A 23304-nucleotide genomic window follows, 5' to 3' on the forward strand; every position below is an offset into this window, starting at 1 on the left:
TCAATTCCTTGCCCTGAACCAATTTTATGTATGTTTTGGGGCAGGTCTGTGGATTTCAGTTTCCTCCTCTGTCAAACAGGCTGAGTGAATGAAAGTACTGCATTTATTAAGTCATTTCAAGGCTTAAGTTACAGAAGCAGGTAGCATGAAGCAAAATGTCAATAAACAAGGGGATCTCTGGTGGCCTAGTGGCAAGAAGCTGTGCTGCAATCCTGAAGGTGCATGGTTCGAATCCAACAGATGCTCCACTGGAGAAGGAGAGACAGTCTCCCCCTAATGCCAGTCGGATCTGACTCAATGGTCCGTACACACACACACACACACACACACACACACACACAGAGAGAGAGAGAGAGAGAGAGAGAGAGAGAAGGGGGAGAGAAGTAAATAAACAGTCATCATTATCATCATCATCATCATCATCATCATCACCTCTGTCTCTAGCCCGTGATGTGGGTGTGTCCCGCGTTGAGGCCACCAGCTCAAATGGCCACTAGATCACTAGACATAGTCTGTCAGTTATTAGTCACCACAAACAATTTCCTGTTCCTGGGAATCACTCCCCGACCATGACCATGAGGCTGAGTTCAAGGAGTCGGCACCCCTTCTCTGGATGGGGACAATCAGGGACGTTAACTGGGGGCAAAGAGGCCCAGGTCTCTGGGAAAGGGCCCATTCTGTGTCCCACACTCACAGTTACTCCCAGAACCATCTTTCTCCCAGCTGCCTTGCAATGACCACCATCCACTGCAAGGGGGCATTACTCTGCAGTGTGCTTGGCCCTTCACAGTCCATGTGGTTTTGGACAGATTGGGTCATCTTCACAAGCACTACCTTACCTGGAATAATCTCTCTTTCAAGCATGTTAAAAAAATTGACATACTTTTTAACATTTTGAAATGGATATAACTGTGTGTGCGTGTGTGCACGTGTTTTATCAGTTGCTGTAAAGCTGGCTCTGACTCCTGTGTCCCTGTGTGTGAGAGGAGAGCTGTGCTCCAGAGGATGTTCTAGGACTGACTTTTAAAAAGTAGATTGCCAGGCCTTTCTTCCAAAGTGCTTCTGGGTGGACTTGAATGCTCGCCTGGTCCCTGGTGAGTAGAGTTGCTAACCCAAAGGCCATATCTCTCTCTGCACATTTGAATCCACTGGTAGCTCTGTGGGAGAAAGATGGGCAATGTCTTTCCGTGCAACTTACAGTCTCAGAAACCCAATGGAGGGTAAATCATGAGTCAGTCCTGACTCAACAGCAGAGTACGTACACGTACAGTTATGCAGGAATCAAGAGCTCAGGTGGGAGTCTCAACCCCTAGGGTCCAGTTCACCCTGTTCTGCATTAAAAGCCTTCAGTAAAAGGTCACAGAAGCTCTACCTGAGGCTCTTATGTCTAAGGGCAGACAGAGTCATGACTCCGCATGTCATCAGTGTCCTCTTCCCTGGAAACTGTGTCCCCACCACTTGACATGCAGAAGGGAATCTGTAGATGTGGTTAAGAGCACGGACCCAGATATGGGAAGCTTTGTCTGCCTTATTATCCAGGTGGGCTCAATCTGCTGACATGGCTCCATAATAAATAAACGAAACAACCTGGTTGCCGTGGCGTCAAGTGGATTCTGCCTCACAGTGGACTCCTCAGCAGAGAACTTGCTCAGGCTTTGACAGGTACAAAAAAGGTGTCAAGATGGAAGGGTCAGAGATGCAATGCGGAAAGTAATGAGGCCTCAAGCTGAGGACTGTAGAGAACCACTAGACTCTAAGAAAGACAGGAAGAGGCAGCAGCATCCCTCAGTTAATGACTGGGAGGCACAGGGGTACAAAAGATCCCTAAGGTGGAACCAAGTCTGTGGTGCGATCCACACTCCAGAGCTTTCCATGGGCTCAGGCTGCGGCAGACCTCCAGCGGAGACCTGATCCTGGCTCAGCCCCTCCCCTGCCGTGTCCAGCTGTCTTCGCTCTGTTCTCCTGAGAGCACGTTCCCATAGATCCCTATGGAAGACTCTGCTTTAAGGGAACTTCATCCTGGAAATACACACTGAAGCACCCTCACTGAACTTTGAGTGGGTGGATGAACGGGGACCCACTTACCTCCTGCTTTAGCTCCTACTCTTTTTTTAATTTTGTGAAATCAATGATTTAAACTTTTTTCACATTTGAACATGTCTTTAATTGTACTTCAATACTTTTTTTTTACTAGTTTCTTTACAAAATTCTAATCCCTTCTTCCCCCTGTACATTCACATCCCTCTGCTTCCAGCCTCTCCCACTCCTCCTGGATCCTTATACTCATTCTACAATAACAGTCTTATACAATATTTATCCTTGTGGGACTGAGTTAGATTTCCACTCTTATTGAACCAATAGGACAGAGTAGAATTTTTCATAGGACTTCATGTTTATGGAAACAGACTGTATCATCTTTCTTCCAGGGATTGATTGATGGGCTCAAACCACTAACCTTTTTGTTACTAGCTGAATCTTTTGACTGCTGTGCCACCAGGGCTCCTTGGATGAGAGAACAGATACCTAGAAATGTCTTTCATTCATTCCTAGTCCTTCATTGAACAGATGAGGAAACTGAGACAGAAGGAGACTGGTCCAGACCCAGGCTCCCAGGGCTTTCTCTGCCTTTTTGTACTCACCACCGTCGGAGGATGCCCAGGGACCACCCTCCAGCCTCCCCTCTCCCCTTGCTCTATCTCCACCTTCCTGTATAGTCCCCCCAGGACCTGGTAGGCACGCTATCCTTGACTGGCAGAGATCAATACTCAGAGTCCCCATTCTGGGCTCAGTCCCTGGGGGTGCCTCATCCTGGGTGGGGCTTCTTTTGGGAGGGCCTGTGGAAGCTTCTGGGAAACTAGCCTTCGCGCCAGTCAGTGGGCCTGAGTCAGCAGCCAGGCCAGATGTTTGGGTCTGAGTTGATCCAGCTGAGACAAAGCAACAACAAAGAAAAGGATGTTAGCAAGGGATGGGCTTTCCAAGGGGGGAATGTCTTTTCATTCATCTTCTCACTAATAACAATAGCTTCCAACTATTGATCTCCTATTGTCTGCTAGGCATTGTGCTAAGCTCTTTCCTTCTAGTATCTCTTAGAACCATCAAAACAACTCTGTGAAGTAGGCAAGATCCCTTTTGCATACAGAGAAGCTTGGACCAGAGAGGTTAGGGCCTTGACCAAGGGCACACAGCTATGGGTGGCAAGGCCGGACTGTGCTATCAGGCAGTCTTGGCTAAACCACAGAGACTGGCTCAGTTTCAGATCAGTGAGACTGTGGTTCTTAAGACACGGCAAAGATCAGATGTATTGTTCACTGAGGTTACTCTAAGTCAAAGTCAACTCAATGACACGCAATAACAACAACAACAATATCCCGTCTCATGCACTAAAGCCTAAGTTTGTCTGTTGTAGGTGAATCTCTTCCTTATGACCAGAACTGTCGTTTAACCAGATAAAACCAAGGAGCATAGTTTCCATGTCCAGTGGAGTCAGTGGGGACCTTACCTTTCTCCAAGGACTTGACTCGGTTGGATTTGGGGGAGTAGAGAGAGCACAGAACTTTCCAGGGTCCATCGTGCTGGACCAGAGCTTTCTCAGGAGATGCAGGAGACAACCTCTGTCCTTTCAAGAAAGAGAACTTGAGTCTAGGGCTGGGGGACTCAGAAGAGGAAGTGCTTTGGCTGGGGCTGGTTATAGCTGTGGGCAGGCTCCCATTCTCCTGTGGGGCTTTTTCCTCCATCCTTGGCTCAGGGGCTGGAGGAGAAGCAGGGTAGAGGCGAGGAGAAGAAGCTTGTCTTGGCCCTGGCCTGAGCTGGGACATGGTTTCTGGGTTTTCCAGAGCTCTCTGACCTTTGGAAGCAGCTGGGCCATCTGAGACCCTTGCACTGAGGCCACAGGCACTGTCCAGTGGGTTCTCCAGGACACTGAGGTAGGGTTCTTGGGGTGCACCCTCTGAGATGTGAATGGGTGCTTCAGGGCTGACCTTTCTCTTTAAGTGTGAAATACAAGATTCCTCCTCCTTCAAGCTTGCTGACTTTGAACAAGTCCATTTTTCCAAAGATCTCCCATTGATCCTTTGAGAGAGATGGATTTTCTTTGTTCGGGATAGCTCCTCCAGTGACCCATAAGAACGCACACTAGAAGTCTCTGTCTCTTTACTGGGAGACCCTCTTCCTCTGCTCTCTTGAGAAAAATCCAGAAGAGCCACATAATCTCCCTCCGAGTCCTGGCTAACTGCATAGTCTGCCTTGAGGGCCACTTCTCCAGGCCTGGCTTGCTCCACCTTGATGAGCCCTGGATACTTATGTCCATTAGTCTTGTCCTTACCTTTGGTCAAACTCCAGGTAAGAGACTCAAGGCTGCCAGGGGACCTGACCTGGTTCAGCTCTTGGGGGCTGCTCAAATCAAGTGCCTCTAAGTGAAGGGATCCCCAGACTGGGGAGAGGACACTTACTACTTGAGGTCTGTCGTCCACAAACTCTGGGCTAGTTATCTTGGTCCAAGGCAGGCGGGAAATCCCATTTTCTGAAGCCACCAGACAGCTGTGTAGAGGACTTCCCTCAAAGTCGTGATTGATGGCTGCCAGCCATTCTTGAGTGAAAAGTACAGGGTAGGCGGACTCCGGAACAGGCTTCTTGTTCACCGTGCGGAGATCCAAGGAGAGGCACTTGATCACGATCCAGACAGACTGCTCCTTTTGAGGCTCAACTTGGAGGTAGAAGTCACCAGGACGCAATAAGAGGGGATTGAGGGGTGCCAGGTGGACCACCACTTCATTCCGCAGACAGAGCGGCCAACCTTCATGCAGGAAGAGACAGTGTGAGTAGGGGACCTGCAGAGAGAAGGGGCGAGCTCAGACAATCTGGCCATGGAAGAACCCATGTCTTAAGTCTACTTCTTCTATGGGAAGCCAAATTTCATACCAAATATTATATGAAAACCATATGCTTGTTCAGAAATTGAAGTAATTACTACAAATTTATAAGTTAGGATTTCTCTTGTGACAGATCACAGAAAATGAGCTGTTTCCTGTAGACAAGAGACAGCGAGGGACCCCCTACAGAGGGAGTGTTAATAGGTGTGAAATACTTCTTTCCTGAGCTAATGCATTAGGTTGAACAATAGAGAAAAATGCTGTTTCATTTACAAGAAAATTCTCTTTATGATTTGCTTCCACTGATTATCAATAAATATACAGAGAGGTGTGGCTTGAGGCCCTTCAGTCCTTGGAACTGCCGCCCCCCTGTCTTTTACGCTCTCTGTTTTATCTCATTCCTGGTTGTCTGTAGCATTATTAATAATTATAAAAATACTTTACCCTCAGTCTGCAACATTCTTCCCCTCTCCTAGATACAATGTAAAATAGGACAGGAAACTAATGTGAGACCAGAGAATCACGTTTAAGGAGGCCCCTACCCTCAAGGTTGTACAAGCAGACACACAACGCTGAGAGTGAAGGCTTCCTTCCATTTTGTATCCCGGATGTGCCACTTGCTTCGAGCCTAGACAAGAAGCACTTTCTCCTGGGTGGTCTTCTTGCTTTGACTTCCTTCTCCTCCAAAACATCTCTCAACCCAGCTCAAGTCCTCCCTCTCCACTTCAGAGCCAGACAAACATGATCCCATGGTCCAAATCACCAACTTGTGCAAATTCTTTACCTGCACTGTACTTCAACAGGGAACGATTGGTAAATAAGATCCCTTTTGTATTTTGGGTTGGTGTGAGAGGTAAATAATATCCATGTGACATACACGGCTTCCTCCGATCTACTATGAGAAACTCCCATTTGACCTGGGGTTATAAGGATCATCCCAAATTCTCCCTGTGTGGAAGTGGAAGGGACAGGACCTCACACAGGGAAAATAAAGGACTGCAAGGGCTATGTCTATGGGAGAAATAAAAAAAAGTCACAATGTGGATGTGGTTGAAATGGCCACACAAAGGAAGTGAGTGGTTGTATAACTAAAAGGAAAAATAAAGATGGCTAGGGGATTACATGAAATCATACACACTTGGAAATGTGAAAGTTGTCTGCAAATGCTTCAACAAGACGTGTCTGCCTCCTGCTTTAACAGTTATTGTGTTAACACTGTGAGTTATGCCTGTGTGCCAGGCACTATGATAAGTGTGTTAAATGACTGGTCTCCTTCTGGCTCCAACTGGCTCCAATTTTGGTCCCTACCCTGAACTCCTAGCCACCACTTTCTTTTTCTTTCTACTACTAAAATGGCACACACAGTCCCCATCTTTCTTTTAGTCCCCATGCTGTGACTCTGACAGACAATGAGAAACACAGAAAAGACTAGTTGGACCTATTAAAATATTTGTAGCCTTCATCTTCTGATCATAAGAGTGACCACATAACCAACCCTGGCCAATCAATCCTGGTACCACCTTCCTCTAGCTGCAGTGATTGGTCTAGGGTAGGTTGCAGTGATTGGTCCAGTACAGGCATGTGATCCAGCCTGGCCAATCACAGGCCTTCCTTGAGATTTTTCTATCTGTAGCAGATGGAGAAGAGTTCACTTTTTAATCTAAGGATAACCTAGAAATAATTCAAGAGTGGGCCTGGACTCTAGCCTAGTGAAACACCTAGTTTAAAACGGTGATACTGGAAGCAGAAAGAAGCAGACAAGAGAAAAAAGAATGAGAGAGGGTTGGTCCCTGGGATCAAGTAATGCCTGAAGCCTAATCTACACTCACCTCATCTGATTAAGGATTCTGTCATTTATAATCAACAAGTCCTGTTTAAAACACTTTTCCTTCCGTTTTGCCTCAGGGAGAAGATTTCTTGAGATCTAGGTTTGAAGGGGAGGTCAGAGAGAGCCCGATTGCCCTGGTGTCTACAGGAAAGCACTGGAACATACATAGTTATTTCTATTGACGTTGACATCCTTCAACAAAGATGGCCTAGTGATACCCTCAAAACTAGACCCAGGACAGGCTTCAGAAAGCCCAGAATCCCCAAGGAAGTCTTCTAGGCAGGCCTTTCTCCCTGGTAGTCACAGTATGTTGTTGTTGTTGTTGTTGTTGTTATGTGCTGTCGAGTCGTTTGCGACTCACAGCGACCCTATGTACAACAGCCCTAAACCCTGCTCTATCCTGTGCCAATCGCATTGCCTCTGACACACCCATCCCGATTACCCCAGTCACTGAATCAATCCACCTCATAGAGGGTCTTCCCCTCCTGCGCTGTCCCTCCACCCTACCAAGCATGATGTCCCTCTCCAAGGACCTGTCTTTCCTGACAACATGTCCAAAGTATGTCAGACAAAAGTCACAGTATACATTTGTTTTATTTTCAGGTCTAAGAATAAAGGCCCAGGAGACGCCATTTGAGGGGATTTAAGTTTCCCTCTGAGCAAATAATGATTGGTTAAACCACTTCATAGTCTCAACTCCTTCTATGAGGCAAGAAAACACACCAATCCCCTTCCTTCTCATGGCCAGCCCCACAGCACTCTGGGAGAGCTCCCCTTTGAGCCCTACATCTTTCCAGGACTTACACAGGCTGCTTCTCGCACTTGTTCACATAAGCGCTTGGCAGGGATCAGGAAATCCAGGAGGAAGTTCAGCCCATCCCCATGAAAGTCGGAATCCAGGAGCCGGAATACCTGACCCAAGACGGTAGGTGCTGTGGCCTCAAATGGGGGGTAGAGGCCTGCCAAGGCATGCTGGATGGCTGTGTCCAGGGATGGTGGATCCTGTAGGGGGCAGGAAGAAAGGAGGAAAAGTAATTGCAAAAAGAGCAACTGTAAAAGGAGCAAGGAAAGCGTAAAAAATGTGGAGATGGGCAAGTCTGAATTCTATTACCTCCACAAAGGAGAACTGCCCCTATCAATAACATCCACTATATAAAAGCAATTCCTATGAGGAGAAACATGGCATCAGGATTGGAGGAAGACTCAACAATCTGTGTTATGCTGATGACACAACCCTTCTTGCTAAAACTGAGGACCTGAAGCACTTGCTGCAGAAGGTGAAGGCCTACAGCCTTCAATATGGATTGAAGCTCAACATGAAGAAATTTCTACTGGGCCAATTGGCAGCATCATGATAGATGATGAAGAGATTGAGATTGTTAACAGGTTTAGTTTGTTTGGCTCTACAATGAACACTCTTGGTACCAGCAGCCAGGAAATTAAAGGACGAATTGCATTGGGAAAATCTGCTGTCAGAGACCTCTCCAAAGTACTGAAGAGCAATGATATAAGTCTGGAGACTAAGGTGCACCTGATTCAGGCCATAGTCTTTGCAATTACTTGCTATGCATCAGAAATCTAGACAATGACTAGGAATGATAGAAGAAAAATTCATGCTTTGAGCTGTGGTGCTGGAGAAGAATATTGAATATACCATGGACTGCTGGGAGAACAAACAAGTTCATCTTAGTGAGAGTGAGACCAGGTTTCTCCTTGGAGGCAATGATTCTGAAGCTTCATCTGATATATTTTGGACATGTTTCAAGGAGAGAACAGTCTTTGGAGAGGGACATCATGTTTGGGAGGGTGAAGGGACAACACAAGAAAGAAACATTCTCAATGAGATGAATTGACTCAGTGACTGGGGTAATGAGTGTAGGTGTGTCAGAGATAATAGGACAGAGCAGGGTTTAGGGCTGTTGTACATAGGGCCACTATAAGTTGCAGGACTCAATGGCACATAACAACAATTGTAATTACAATGTTATGAAACAAAATGTGTACAAATGATCAAATGAAAACAATATGACTTGTAAACTTTTCCTCAAACAATAGCAACAACAAGGAAAAAAGTATAAGAAAAACAAAAGAAAACTAATTCCTTGGTAGGACAGTTGTACATACTGATGCATCTATCTACTTCAACACCAGGCCCAAAATTCATTGCAAAAGTTGTGTGATTTATTAGGGAAACAGGTTATAAGTTGTGGGAGGGGGGTGGAGGAAAGCAGAAGACATCATAGAGTGAAAGTCCAGGTTCAATCTAACAGCACAAATGCAAGAAATGTCTGGTTTCCTCAATCATCCAGCAAACTTTTGCCTCATAGCAGCCAGCTCTTCCTTCAATTGTTCAGAAGCAAAACCTTTAACTCTGGCTCTGACTCCAGGGCTCCATCAGGCTATGCCTTGCCACACTCTTTCTACAGTCTGGCCAGCTCTCCTTCTCATATTGGCCCCACAGCTGTTGACAATGTAAAAGATGCTGATCACCAACTAATCATGTGTCTGCAATTGAGGCAGTTGAGGCAGATAGAGACCATGTGCCTAGAGGGGGTTAGGACAATGGCTAGAAAAGCCATTTTCAAAAAGCCTAACACCACAGTAATAGAAACAAAATTTACAAGGACACTATCCATTCTGCCTGAAGAGCTGACCTCCCATTTTTTTCTCTCCCCCTTGCTTATTTGAGGTCACATAACAACCACAAAACAGAGGTCTCGGAGTTGGAACTGACTCCTAGCTGGCCCCACTGGATTCCCGAGGTTGTAAATCACACTGAAGGGGATTGTCCGTTTTCTCCCTCATAGCTGCTGCTGCTGGATTTGAACTGCCAGCAAAGCGAAGCCTTTAAATTAGCAGTGTGTTCTCCCTCATGAATATCCTCTGTGACTGATTTCTCCCCTACCACGATTTGAGAGATGAATCCAGCCCCCAGTGCCATCCTGAATCTACTACTGTTACCCCGATATTAATAGTTTCCAGGCACCTAGTAAGAGCTCCGGTGGCTTGGTGGTAAGGAATCGTGCTGCTTACCCAGAGCCACACAGTTTGGATCCAGCTGTTCTGAGGGAGAAAGACGGGTATTCTCCTCTTGTGTGATCTACTTCCTAGGAAAACTCATTGGAGGGTTGATTATGAGTCAGTTCCAGTTCAACAGTACGTAACAACAGCGAGGTACCTACCAGGAGCCTAACCTTGGACTCACATTCTCTTGCTTAATCCACACAGTATCCTGAGGAACTAAATAGAAATAATCCCAATTTACAGGCAAAAAAACTGAAGTTGATTTTGCCCAAGATCAGAGTAAGGAGAGACACAGAGACAGGATTCAGTCACATCTGGGTCTGCCAAGTCCGCTTCTTTCCCAGTCTTGCAGCCCTGTCTGCCTTGAGGCCACCAGCAGCCACTGGCTGTTTACCCAAAGAAGCTGTTTACCTCGGGCAGACTGAGGCTCTATGGCTGAGAAAACCTTTGGCTTTGATCAATTGGCTTAGTGCTCCGCACACTCAAATCGTTTAAAGGGCAGCCAGCACAACGAGGATGTTCCAAGCTAACAGAGCTCGGAGCTCTTGACCAAAGCATTACCTGCCACAGCCCTGCACCCCAGGGGCTCATAAGCTATCCAAGTATTTGAAAGAGTGCATGGTTTCAGTGTTGAGGGGGCCCAGTAGATTGCAGAAAGGGATGCTGACCACCCTCCACCCCAAATCAAGCAAGCAGCTCGTTCTGGGACCACAGGAACCCCAGCGCCGTCAGCCAGACACAGGCCCCTCAAAATGATTTCCATGAAACTTAATAGACGTGTTTCCATTCCTGCTCAGTGAGCGCAGCCTGGCTGGGCCTTTAACTGTTCCTCTGAGGAAGCCAAGGCCAGAGACAGCCTGTGTGAGGCTGAAAGGGAAGAAGGTGAGAGGAGGGGGAGCCCATCCGCAGCCCCCTCCCCTGCAGCCATAGAAGGAGCTCATCGTCAGGGTGGGCAGAACAAGGTCCTCATCACAGGGCATCCGGGTATGGTGCCCACTACGTCTTTGGACTGACACAGGGAACCTTGTACAGTGCACAGAGGGTCACAGACATTGTCTGTTCTGTGTGGTTGTGCTTGAGGCGTAAAAAGAGAAAGCAGGGGTGTCTATATACATCTAGTTCAGTGTCTCTGCAAGGAGCCTTTTACTGTAACTGTCATTTCCAGTGTGTCACTTGGAGACTGTAGGCGGCACAAATAGTTAAACTGCTAGGCTACTAGCCAAAAGAGTTTGCACTTCAAAATTACCCAGAAGCACCTTGGAAGAAAGGCCTGGCTAACTACTCCCAGCAGCTCAGAGCCATTGAAAACTCTCTGGAGCAGATCTCCTCTAACACACATGGGGTCACCATGAATCAGAAATGCCAGCAGCGATTGGGGGGTTATTGCTTTATTTGGGGATGCTGTCTATGTGCGTGTGGTAGGGGCAGGGTGGGAATATGTTACGTGTTATTTGCGTAAATCCAAATGAACAAATATTAAGTGTACATCTCTGTACGTACTTCAGTAACAACCACCTAGATCAAGAATCTATAGGTAGATTTCTACCATTCTAGAAAATTCTCTTGGTGCTCTCAAAACCCCACCCCAGGGGGAATGACTGTAATTTTTTGAGGGGGAAAAAACCCTCATGCAGTATCTCTCCTGTGTATAACGTATATAATCCTAGACATAAGCCAAAAGGACATTAAATAAGGTGTTAACTGCAGTTCATGCTGAAGCCGTGAGAGGTAAGGGGTTTAATTTGAGGCACCGTTTTCATTTTCTTCATACTTGGCTAGGTTTTCCAAATGTTCCCAAACCAGCTTGTGTAGCTTTTATAATTGAAGGGGGGGGGGCAGCGCTGAGAAAAGTATAATTGTATGTGTTTTGAAGGCTGGTTCCCCTTTTAAATGGTCTCACCAGATGTTAGTTGGGCTTTGACAATGTGGGCTGAACCTTTCTTAAAGGCCCAGAATCAACCAAGTGCTCCAACAGGAAGCTGTCCTGTTACCACTCAGAATCTGCCAACTCCTTGCTTGGGAAAAGGGAGGACAGAGAAGAGCCAAGGTAGATTCTGTTCTGCGTTTGCCTTCAACCCCTGCTCTTTATGGGACAAATGTTTAGGGAGTGTGACTCACTCAGTCTCCCCAGCTGTAAAATGGAGGCATTGTACTTTTCTTTTTCTAAGCAACTCTTAAATTCCAAATATCAAGTTTAGGAAGGCTTGGAGGCAGAATGCAATTTCTGATGGGATTAGTTCATCTTCCATTGAAAAGAAAATTTAATAAGATCGCTTAACTATCTTCCTGCCTCAAGGCCAAAGAGAGTCTATATTAATAACCACAGACACAAATGCCTGACGGGCCTGACAGGTGACATGGAAGACAGAAGTGGGCCCCATGTGAGAATATGACCCTCTTGCTCCTGGGCAAGTGGTTCCTGAGAGGTAGCTGCAGGAGCAGGGGAGCCACAGAGAGTAGTGGGGCGCGGGGCACGTACCCACCCCATAGCATCATCCCCGTCCAGCGATGCCTTAGCCCAGAACTGCCTGATCTACTCGCATTTCAGCAAAACCTTCCCGTTTTTTCAAGTTTGGCCAAGTTAAACACGTCTGGGAGTCACACTCGGCCTCGAAGGTGTCAGAATTTGACCTCTAGGCTCGACCACCTGGGACATTTTCCTTCGACGTCTCTAGGCTGCAGCGTCTAAAACCCACATTCTGTTGTTTTGGCCGGCAGGAAGTTCTCACTCATGTCCAACTAAAACTTCTGCTTTCGTTTCTTTCTGGTTTTGTGTGGGTGGTGATGTGAGAATTGGCTCTCTGCGCAAAGCCTTCAGAAATGGGAAAAACAATCTGCATGCAGGGAAGAGAGAACAGAGTGGGCATCAGAAGCCCACGTTCAAGTCCAGCTCAGGCCCTGCCAGCCGTGTGACCCAGAGCAGAGCACTTCACCTCTCTATTGGAAGTCTTTTGCACGTCTTTCACTCAAAGTGTGTAATGATAATTTATTGTTGTTATGTGCCATCGAGTTGCTTGTGACTTATAGCGACCCTATGTACAAGAGCTCTAAACGCCGTTCTATCCTGTGCCAACCTAGCCATCCCAGACGCACTTATTCCCACCACTCCAGTCACAGAATTAATCCATCTCATTGAGGGTCTTCCTCTCCTTCGCCGCCCCTCCACTCTGCCAAACACGATGTCCCTCTCCAAGGACCAGTCCCTCCTTGCAACATGCCCAAAGTATGTCAGATGAAGCTTCAGAATCCTTAACTCTAAGGAGCATTCTGCCTTTACCCTCTCCAGGACAAACCTGTTTGTTCTCCTAGCAGTCCATGGTACATATTCAACACTCGTCTCCAGCTCAAAAGCATCAATTCTCTTTCTATCATCCCTAGCCACTGTCCAACTCTCACATAATTGTGAAGACTATAGCCCAGATCAGGCGCACCTTAGTCTCCAGCCTGATATTGTTGCACTTCAGTACTCTTGAGAGGTCCCTCACAGCCAACTTTCCCAATGCAATTCGTCTCTTGATTTCCTGGCTGCTGTTACCAAGGGTGTTGACTGTGGAGCCAAGTAAACTAAAACTATTAACTCTCTCAATCTCTTCACCATCCATACTGATGCTGCCAACTGGCCCAGTGGTGAGAATCTTTGTTTTCTTGATGTTGAGCTTCAATTCACATAGGAGGCTGCAGCCCTTGACCTTCTGCAGCAAGCACTTCAGGTCCTCCTCAGTTTCAGCAAGCAGGGTTGTGTCATCTGCATAAGGCAGGTTGTTGATGGCTCTTCCACCAATCCTGATGCCACATTTCTCCTCATACAGCCTAGTGTCTTGGATGATAACAACTATAATTAAATGTTTTTCTTACTGAGTACTCCTTTTATGAAGACTGATAGATCTGATGTTAAGTACTTTCCATGCGTTCTTTCAACAATGCTGTGGTAGTTTTATTCCCATTTTGCAGGTTAAGAAACGGAGTCCAGAGCTCCAGCTATTAAATGGTAGTTTTAAATGTGAGCCTGCTCCTTTCACCTTGTCCTCAGGTTCTCTACCATCAGGCCAGGTTCGCCTTGGATCACCACAGTGGCCTTCCACCACCCGGATCCAGTTGTAATGCTGACCTGCTCAACAGCCTCTGATGGCTGCCCATTGCTTTAGCGTCTCATTGTCTGGACATTCACAGCCCGTTATCCTGTCCCCAGCTTCTCTTTCTTCCACCTTCTAACCCAGTTAACATCCTAGCCCAGGGTTTCCTAATCACACACCACACTCATGATGCTTTTATGCTGTGCTCACAGATGCTACTTTATTTTTTTGCCTAAAATTTATCATTATTTATGTGATGTTTGTCTTTTTTTGCCAAGTTGTTTTAATCTAAATTTATGTGTGTTTATTGTCACCAGTTTGTAATGTTTAAACCATATCCTTGTCGATTAAGAGGATAAGCTGAATTTTTTTAAAATGTGCATCTAAACGCCATCTGAAGCCTCCCTTCCCAGCACCCAGGGAGAGGTCCCCTTTGGGAAGAGTTGCCATTTGCAAAATTCCAGCCTCTGACCACTGCTCCCCTCTCCAGGAGAAGCAGAGTCATCCTTTACAGCCCTACTCAACTGGCCCTCTTCTTAGAGCTTTTCCTGACACTCAAATTTACAGGTGAAGGATGTCCTATCACCTCTCCCACAGCCTCAAGTTCTCCCAAATGAGTCTGTCTTCCCAGGAATTGCAAGCCTAGGGTCAGGGACCACAGCTTGCTCATCTCTACCCTGCGGTCCCTCCACAGGGCCCAGCACACAGTAGGTGTCTTCAGAATAGTGAACGAATTAAATCAGACTCCACCAGTTTTTCTCTAAGGAGGGGATGAAATCACAGCTTGGATCACAAGCTGTTCTGGAGAGAACACAACTCAATGTGAAATCGTAAGGAAGTCACTCAAATGTTTGCCCAAGTCCTCCTGATTAGACTGGGAGATCTCAGTTCCATCTTGAACACTTCTCTCAGACACATAGTCATGACTCCTTCGACCTAAGGAGGAAGGAGTCCTTGGCTGGGGTCATCCACAGGCAACCTCCCTTGACCACACTTGCTAATATGACTGTGTCTTCCTTGTATATATTTGATAATTTTTTTCTATTGAATCTGTCTTGGTCATGACAAAATTTCCTGTTGATCTGCTTTGTTTTGTTTTTACTACAGAAATGTTTCACAGAACAGCAGAGCTTTACCTCCGTGGAGGCAGGTAAGCCTTAGTAAGTACTCTGTGAAGTGGCTCTTCTCGTGGGAATCCATAAACTGTCACTGATTGGACAGAAAGGAGCTCATTGAAAAGACGATCTTTATTTTTTAAGTTGATAAGGCAAGTTGACTTAAAGATAAAGGGTAATAAGTATCCTTTTATTTCCTTTATATGATAATTCTATTTCTTTATATTTTACTCAGTAAGTGGGTATAGAAAAATTGTTATAATCATACTGAAAATTGACAAATGCATCACTAAATAAACCCTAGGCCTCTTTGCCATAAGATTCTTTGACATTAGGCCACTAGATTATTGTTGTTGTTGCTATTCACTGTTGAGTCAGAACCAGTTCATCGCTGACCCTCCCATTGGTTTTCAGAGGCTGTGAATCACAAGGGAGGAGACTGCCCATCTTTCTCCCTCAGAATAGCTGATGGATTCAACCACATGTCTTTGGGGTAGCAACACCACTCCTCACCATGAGGCTACCAAAGCTCCTTTGCCCTTGATTATTAGACAGCCATTATTAAAATGGTAATAAAAACAGGAATAATCCTACAACCATGGGGAATGCTATAAAGGAGAGATGCTAGCATTAACGTTGGGGAAATCAGAGGAGGCTTTCCTGAGGAGGTAACATCTGGGTAAAGATTGAGCGAATTCATTGGTAAATGTGGTATGCCCAGCAAGAACTGTAGTGCAAAGGCCCTGTGGCAGGAGGGAGTAAGAAATATCAGAGGCTCTGGCCAAAGTGGCTGAAGCAAAGAGGTGAGGCCAGAGAGGTGGGGAGATGACAAACTATACTAGTTAAAGACAAGAGATGAAAGGGAGATCTCTTTGTTGTTCTCACTCAGGATACGGTTGATTGGCCTTTAAAAGGGGCAACCCCGTTCCAACCCTTGATCTGAGGGCTGCCTGGTGGGTCTGGAGCTAGATGAAGGGTTCCTGGATCCTAAAACTAATGACAAAATAGATCAAAAGTTAGGGTTGACAGTTTCATTGTGGTCCTGGGGTAACCATGGCAGCTGACTGCAACCTCAAGAGTCGCACCACCCTAAGTCCCACTTCCTGGCAAGATGACCTGGGACAGCATTTACATTCCTAGTAGGTAGAGGATCTACTTTGAGAGTTGGTGTGTTATTTGTGCTCTGGCATGTGAATTACCCAGCACTGGCCTTTGGTGAGATTCAAATAACCACTGTTGTAGTGGCTGTGTGCCGGTGAATCAGAACTGACCCATAGCTGACCCTCCAGTAGCTTTTCAAAGGCAGTGCTTACATAGGAGGAGATTGCCCATCCTCCTGCAGAGCATCTGGTAGATTCGGATTCAAACCACATACCTCTGAGATTGCCGCGTAGCTTCTTACCACTAGGCCATCAGATTTTAGCTTGTGATTATTATTACTTCAAATAGCTCCAAGATAAATGTGTTTGTGCGCCTGCCTGCTGCAGTGTGCATCTAGGTGCCAGGTGTGCAATATGTCTGTAGCATGTTTGCAGATGTATGTCCATATTTTAGCTTCAGAAGCAAGTGGACAAGGGCAAAGTGTGTGTGTGTGTGTGTGTGTGTGTGTGTGAGAGAGAGAGAGAGGTGTGTACTCTGCATGTATCTGTTGTGTTATCTATTTAAACACACCTTTGCAGAGAATTCTTTTGTGAACACGCACCAGAGCTAAAACCCACAAGAACGCACCATGGTGGAGCCCTGTCTAAGGGTTAAAGCTCAGGCCTGCCTTCACAGCCTGTTTCCAAATCCCCAGTGCTTCTGTGAGCCCGCCCCGGGCTCCTCAGCTTGTCTGGAGCCCAAATACAGACTTTTCTTTTATTCTTAGTCCCAGATACTGGCGCAAACTCTCCCCCACACACAGTGCTCCCAGAACACCTTCTCAAGATGCTGGTCCAGAGGACTGGGGTTGAGGGGTACTCCCTCTTCCCGCTCCCTTAGTCTACTTACTCCCCAACATATAAAGCACTGGAAGCATTCCACATACAACAAATTGCATAGCTCTAAGTTTAAAATAGTAAAACCACCCCAAATTTTGCCCAACACCCAAAGGCTCAGAGATGGGTTGGACAGCTTCAAAGTTCTGAACTCCTCTCATCTTAACTCCACAGATGGAGAGAGAGGCACGTGAGATGTGGGACATGGTTTGAGAAGTGCAGTGCAGCGATTGATTCCTGCATACTGTCCCTTATTGGGGAGTCAGAGAGAAGGGAAAGGAGTCAACAGTTTCCCAGGTCACTGGAGGTCATTTCAGCGTTACAGGTAGGGATCAGCCTCGGATACCCTCCGACCTCTGGGGCTGTTCTCATAAGTTTCTCGAGAAGGGAAGACCGAGGTGGTCCAGTCTTTGGCATGCGTTACCATGGTGACCGGCAGGCTACAGGCGGCGATGGCAGCTCCTCTCCTGCAACGTCCGATGATTTGTCTGTCTTTTTCTCCAGTGCAGCCCTGGGTCGCCTCCTAGGACTAGAGCCTGCAGAGCGAGCTGGCCAGGTGCGCGCCCCTCAGCCTCATCTCAGAATCTCAGAGGGGAGGCCGGGGCGACAGAGAGACAGAAGGTGCAGGAGAGACGGGCGGAAACGAGAGTGGAGACAGACAGAAAGAGAGACGCGGAGAGCCAAGAGAGGGCAGGCCTGGCGGACCCGGGTGCGAGCGCAGCTCCCCGCGTGGGACCGGCCGAGACAGCGGCCCTTTGTGCCTCCCGGGCGGTGATGAGAACCAGGCGCCCCTCCGCCCCTCGGCTGCGCCTGCCAAGAGCAACTCGAGCCGCCTGCGGTGCTGCCTCCCCGCTCCGCCCTCTTCCCCCGCAGCGCTCGGCCTGGCGCGGCCCCGCCCTCCCTGCGCGGTCCCATTGCTCAGACAGGCACATCGAGGCCATCAGCGCGTAATGGTGCCTGAGGGCCACCGAGCTCAGCGCACTTGGATTTCAGGGTCAGAACTCAGTTCACCTCCTTGTCTGTTTCTCAGCTGGGCAGATCATGAACTCTGTTAAGCCTCATCTTCCTCATCTGTAAAATGGGAATGATGGGATAGTAATGATGATATGTGCCTTAGATTTGGTGGCTGGGAATAAGCATCTGTCCCAGCACCCTGCCCTGTCAATTTTGTCGGCTTTACAACAACAACACAACAACTCCATTATGACGGCACAGTGCAGAGCTTTGAATTGATGGCCACTATTTGCATAATTTTGGCCTTGTTTCTCTGATAATGATCTGCTGTGTGACCTTGGCCAAGACTTGTCCCTCATTGGCCTTGACTTTTCTTATCTTTACATAAGGAGTTGTTGCTGTTGTGGTGGTGGTGTGTACTGTTGAGTCTGGACCAATCCAGCAGGTTTTCAGTGGCTGTAAATCACACAGGAGGGTATTGCTCATTCTCCTGTGGAGCAGATAGTGGATTCAAACCGCCTGCCTTTGGGATGGCAGCACAGCTTCTTATCACTAGGCTAGACTGAAAGAGTAGTACAGCCCAGTGTGGGTCCAGGACTTTCCTGGTGGTAAGAAGATGTGCTGCAATCTCATGCTTGATTTAGGCCATGGTATCTTCAACACATAGGGTCGCTATGAGTCGCAAGCGACTCAACGGCACATAACAACAACAACAACATCTTCAACACTGCACACAACCCTGCTCACTGAAACTGAGGAGGACCTGAAGCGCTTGCTGCAGAAGGTCAAGGACTGCAGTCTTCAATATGGATTGAGGCTCAATATCAAGAAAACAAAGATTCTCACCCCTGGGCCAATTGGCAGCATCAGTATGGATGCTGAAGAGATTGAGATAGTTAACCGTTTTAGTTTACTTGGCTCCACTCCAAGAGTCAACACTCTTGATAACAACAGCCAGGAAATCAAGAGACGAATTGCACTGGGAAAGTCTGCTGTGAGGGAGCTCTCAAGAGTACTGAAGAGCAACGACATCACGCTGGAGACTAAGGTGCGCCTGATCCAGCTATAGTCTTTGCAATTACGTGCTATGCATCGGAGAGTTGAACAGTGAATAGGGATGATAGAAAGAGAATTGATGCCTTTGAGTTGTGGTGCTGGAGAAGAGTGTTGAATATACCATGGACTGCTAGGAGAACAAGCAGGTTTGTCCTGGAGAGGGTGAAGCCAGATTGTTCCCTGGAGTCAAGGATTCTGAAGCTTCATCTGACATACTTTGGGCATGTTGCAAGGAGGGACTGGTCCGTGGAGAGGGACATCATGTTTTGGAGAGTGGAGGGACGGTGCAGGAGAGGAAGACCCTTGATGAGAGATGGATTGATTCTGTGAGTGGAGTGGTGGGAATGAATGTGTTTGAGACGGCGAGGTTGGAACAGGATAGAATGGTGTTTAGGGCTCTTGTACATAGGTTTGCTATGAGTCGCAAACAACTCAATGGCACATAACAACAACAACAACAACAATCTTCAACCACTGCTCTGCATCTGAGAGTTGGACAATAAGTAAGGATGACAGGAGTGATGCCTTTGAGTTTGGGTGTTGGAGAAGAGCACTGAGTATCCCATGGACCACTGGAAGAACAAATAGATCTATCTTGGAGAGTACCCAGTATGCTCCTTGGAGGCTAAGATGATGAAGTTTCATCTCACATACTTTGGGCATGTTGTTAGGAGGGGCTATTCATTGGAAAAGGACATTGTACTTAGAAAGGTGGAAGACCAGTGAAGGAGAAGATGACTCTGGGCCAGATGGATTGATGTGGTGACTGCAGCAATGGGCTTAAGTATGTCAGAATTGGTGAGAATGGCGCAGGATAGGATATGGTTCAGATCCATTGTTCACAGGGTCGCTACAAGTTATAGTCAACTTGTTGGCACCTAACAACAGCTCCAACTATAAATACAGATTCCAGAAAAAAAAACCACACAAAACTCCAGATTTTAATATCAGCTACAGAGTTCTGCTGGCCATGCAGGGCATATCATAGCTGGGAGGCTCTAGAATCTCCACTTTGTAGCCAGCCAGTGTTGGAGTGTTGCAGGCAACAGAAGCTGATGTTTGTTGTGCAGACAGATAATGTGTTGGCAGAGCATCAGGGCCTCCCAGAATCATTGAGCAACCTGGGGCCTATCATCAGGAAAGGACGGGAACAAGCAGAATGTTCCAGAGAACTCAGCAGGGGTAGATTAGAACGCCTTGAATGCGGATGGAATTTCTTCAACACAAACAAATATACCAAATAGAACTTAGTACGTGTCAGGAAGTGCCTCAAGTATTTAGGATGTACATTCTGTTATTGTACCCATTTTATAGATCAAAAGAACAAGTCAAGGGAGGCTATTTATGAAGCTTGCCCAGTGCCAGACAGCTAGAAGCTAGGATTGGACCTAGGTTCAGAGACTATTATATTAACAACGTTGCTATGTTACCTAAATGAATCTCAAGCATTCTTCCTTCTTGGTATCACACCCTGCTAGATTCAAAGCCCTAAAAGAGAGATTCTAATTAGTTTCACCTAAGTCAGATGTGCAGGATTCTACTAAGACAACCCAAGTTGGAAGAATCAGTCACTCAGGAGAAAAATGCATTGCATACGAAGTGGTGAAGGAGCGTAGATGTGGAATGCCTGTGAATACCAGGTGTTCATCACAGTCCTGCCCTTGATCTTCCTGACATGACTCAAACTTGCATCCTCATGTGTGTACTTCATGTTCTCATATGTACCCCTCCATCCTTCTTTTTTTTAAAATTAATTGTAATGAAAGTATACCGAGACTTAGGGTTTCCAGTCATTCATTGTTGCACTTTTCTCCCTGTCCCCTCCCCCCCATTCACTTTTCTCCTTAAGAAAAACTCTTTCATTTTTATACAATCCCTTCCCCCAAGTCCACTCCCACTGTGCAGCCTGCATTCCGGACTCCTGTCATGACAATAATACGCAATCATATACCTCTTTTAAACAGTTCTCTCCCTCATCTGTTTTAATGCAGTTTACATTATTGAACCCATCTTTCTCAGTCTCCGCCCAACCCTGAGGTCAGTCCTGTTTTACAACAGTGGCACTATGCAGTATTTGTCCTTTTGTGACTGAGATATTCCATTCAGCATAATGTCCTCCAAGGTCATCCATTTTGAATAATATTGCATGAGCTCCTTGTTTTTCAATGCAGAATAGTACTGCATTGTGTGAATATACCACAGCTTCTGTATCCATTCTTTTGTTGATGGGCACCTGGGTTGTTTCCAGCTCTTTGCTATTGTGAACAAAGCTGCGATAAACATGGGTGTGCATCCCTCCATTCTGCTTATGCTCTTGCATGTGCTTCCAAAAATAATACTTTCTACTAATAAAGTACAGCAATTCTATACGCAATTTAAAAAGGGCTGCACACACATTTGTGGTTTGGATCTATACGACAGAGCCTCCAAGAAATTACTGTACCTTTCTGAGCCTTAAGTTCTTCTTCCAAAAATTTGCTTTCTCTTGGAACTGTGTTGTTGTTGTGTTATGTGCCGACGAGTCAGAACTGACTCCTAAGTGACCCTCCAGCAAGTTTTCAGAGGCTGCAGACAACAGGGGAGGGAGCATTATCATCTCACTCAGTTTCTGTAGATCAGGTGTTTGGAGGTGGCTTAACCGGGCAGATCTCACTCAGGGTCTCTCATGAAATTACAATCACATTGACAGAGGGGACAGCTGTCAGCTGAAGACTTGACTATTGTTGTTATGTGTGCCAGAGAGTCAGAAGCAACTCACAGCTAACCTTCTAGGAGATTTTCCAGAGGCCTTAAATCGCCTAGAAAGAGAGTGTCCATCTCCCTTCCCACAGAACAGCTAGTGGATTTGAACAGCGTGCTTTAGAGTTGGCAGTTCAGCCTCTTGCCACTAGGCCACCAGAGCGCCTTCATGGAGCTGTAATGAAGATTAAATAAACTAGTGTAGATATGGTGCTTGGCTCCATGGCTGGTACTTCACAGAATTATCATTCAACACCTAAAATGGTATTGTTTTTGAGGAGCTGATGGCTGTGAAATCCGCCTCCAGATAGACAGACTTAACTGTTGGGTTAGACTCAGTTCATCTTCCAAGGACTTTTCAGAGGATTTTCCAAGCACTTTCCAAGTATGCATTTCCTCTGTCTTTGGTGAATGAGTAACTAGCTGAATCATGTTTCAACCACTTGGAAATCTGTCCCTGGTCATGCTTGAGGTGGAGTGGAGAAAACACAGAAGCGATGAAGGAATGGGCTCGGTTACGGATTTACTGCGTAGCCTTGGGTAGACCAAGCTCACCTTTCAGGGCCTCAGTTTCTTCAGCCTAGAACAGATCTTGATCCTTTTTTCATGAGGCTATTCTGAGAACTCAATAAGCAAATTCACTCAAAAGGTTTAACACAGGGCCTGGCATACAAGAGGCCTCAGGTAAACATCAGTTCTAACCATGATGCTGAGATTCCCACAACGAGGTGTCAGGTTCATTGGGTGGAAAGGAATGTTCTGATTTTGCAAGATCCAGAATTATTTTAAAATTAATTTTCTCCCTCCCATTCATTCAATAAATATTGATTTCCTTCTACTTTGAGGATTTAAATATGTGGCACCCATGTGTATACTTACATTTTCTACCCACACGGTTGTTATTGTTGTTGTGACCGCTGAGTCAAAACCGACCCACAGCTGACCTTCTGACGGGTTTTCAGAAGCAGTTAATCACATGGGAGGAGATTACCCATCCTTCTCCCACAGAGCAGCTGGTGGACTCGAATTGTGTGCCTTAGGGATTGTATCACAGCTTTTAGTAACTAGGCCTCCCTAGACACACAGTAGACACCATTAATCAACAATGCAACTTCCTACCAAGCCTAGAAGGTTTCAGAATGCTCCCAACACAGAACCCAGGCAATTGTTACGTTAATCAGTTTACACCGTAGAAAGTGCTTGTTTGCCATCTGTGGCCCATGAGATATGTAGAAAGCAGGATGGTACTTTGGAGAACACAGGCTTTGGAGAAAAAAACCTTGGGTTTGAATACTACCTCAAAGCCCCGATTGGCCTGCTTAGGTCACATTACTGAATCAATCACTGTGGTCTGTATAATGAGGACTTTCTCATTGGTCAGAATAGATCCCATGTCCACCATGGGGTAGAAGCAACACAATGGATGACTCTACCAGCACCACATGGAGTGATGGGAAGTTCCCCAAAGAAACCAGAAAAAGAATGGGAGCATTGTTTGTGCCAACAGAGACTGATGCTGATAGACCACTTGATAAGTTGTTGTTGTTGTTGTTGTGTACCACAGAGTCAGAACCAACCCATAGCAGACCCTGTAGCAGATTTTTCAAGGCATTTGATCACACAGGAGGAGACTGTCCATCCTTCTCCCGCAGAGCAGCTGGTGGACTTGAA

At 46.4% G+C, this 23304-nt stretch overlaps 1 protein-coding gene across 1 annotated transcript in view; it reads right to left on the minus strand.

The window, feature by feature from the left end:
- KIAA1755 (KIAA1755 ortholog) overlaps nucleotides 1–17825 on the minus strand; it is a 43251-nt gene extending 25426 nt beyond the window's left edge. The window contains exons 1-5 of the mRNA XM_006881710.1: nucleotides 17590–17825; nucleotides 17231–17351; nucleotides 7501–7698; nucleotides 3500–4826; nucleotides 2727–2924 (exon numbers count right to left, since the gene is read on the minus strand). Of these exons, the coding sequence (XP_006881772.1) occupies nucleotides 2727–2924; nucleotides 3500–4826; nucleotides 7501–7698; nucleotides 17231–17351; nucleotides 17590–17825 (2080 nt within the window). The remainder of the gene's footprint in view (nucleotides 1–2726; nucleotides 2925–3499; nucleotides 4827–7500; nucleotides 7699–17230; nucleotides 17352–17589) is intronic.
- Between the last annotated feature and the right edge of the window lie 5479 nt (nucleotides 17826–23304).

This window comes from Elephantulus edwardii, unplaced genomic scaffold (genome assembly GCF_000299155.1).
Source record: "Elephantulus edwardii isolate Elephantulus edwardi_28Jun2011 unplaced genomic scaffold, EleEdw1.0 scaffold00015, whole genome shotgun sequence".
Taxonomy (NCBI): Eukaryota; Metazoa; Chordata; class Mammalia; order Macroscelidea; family Macroscelididae; genus Elephantulus; species Elephantulus edwardii.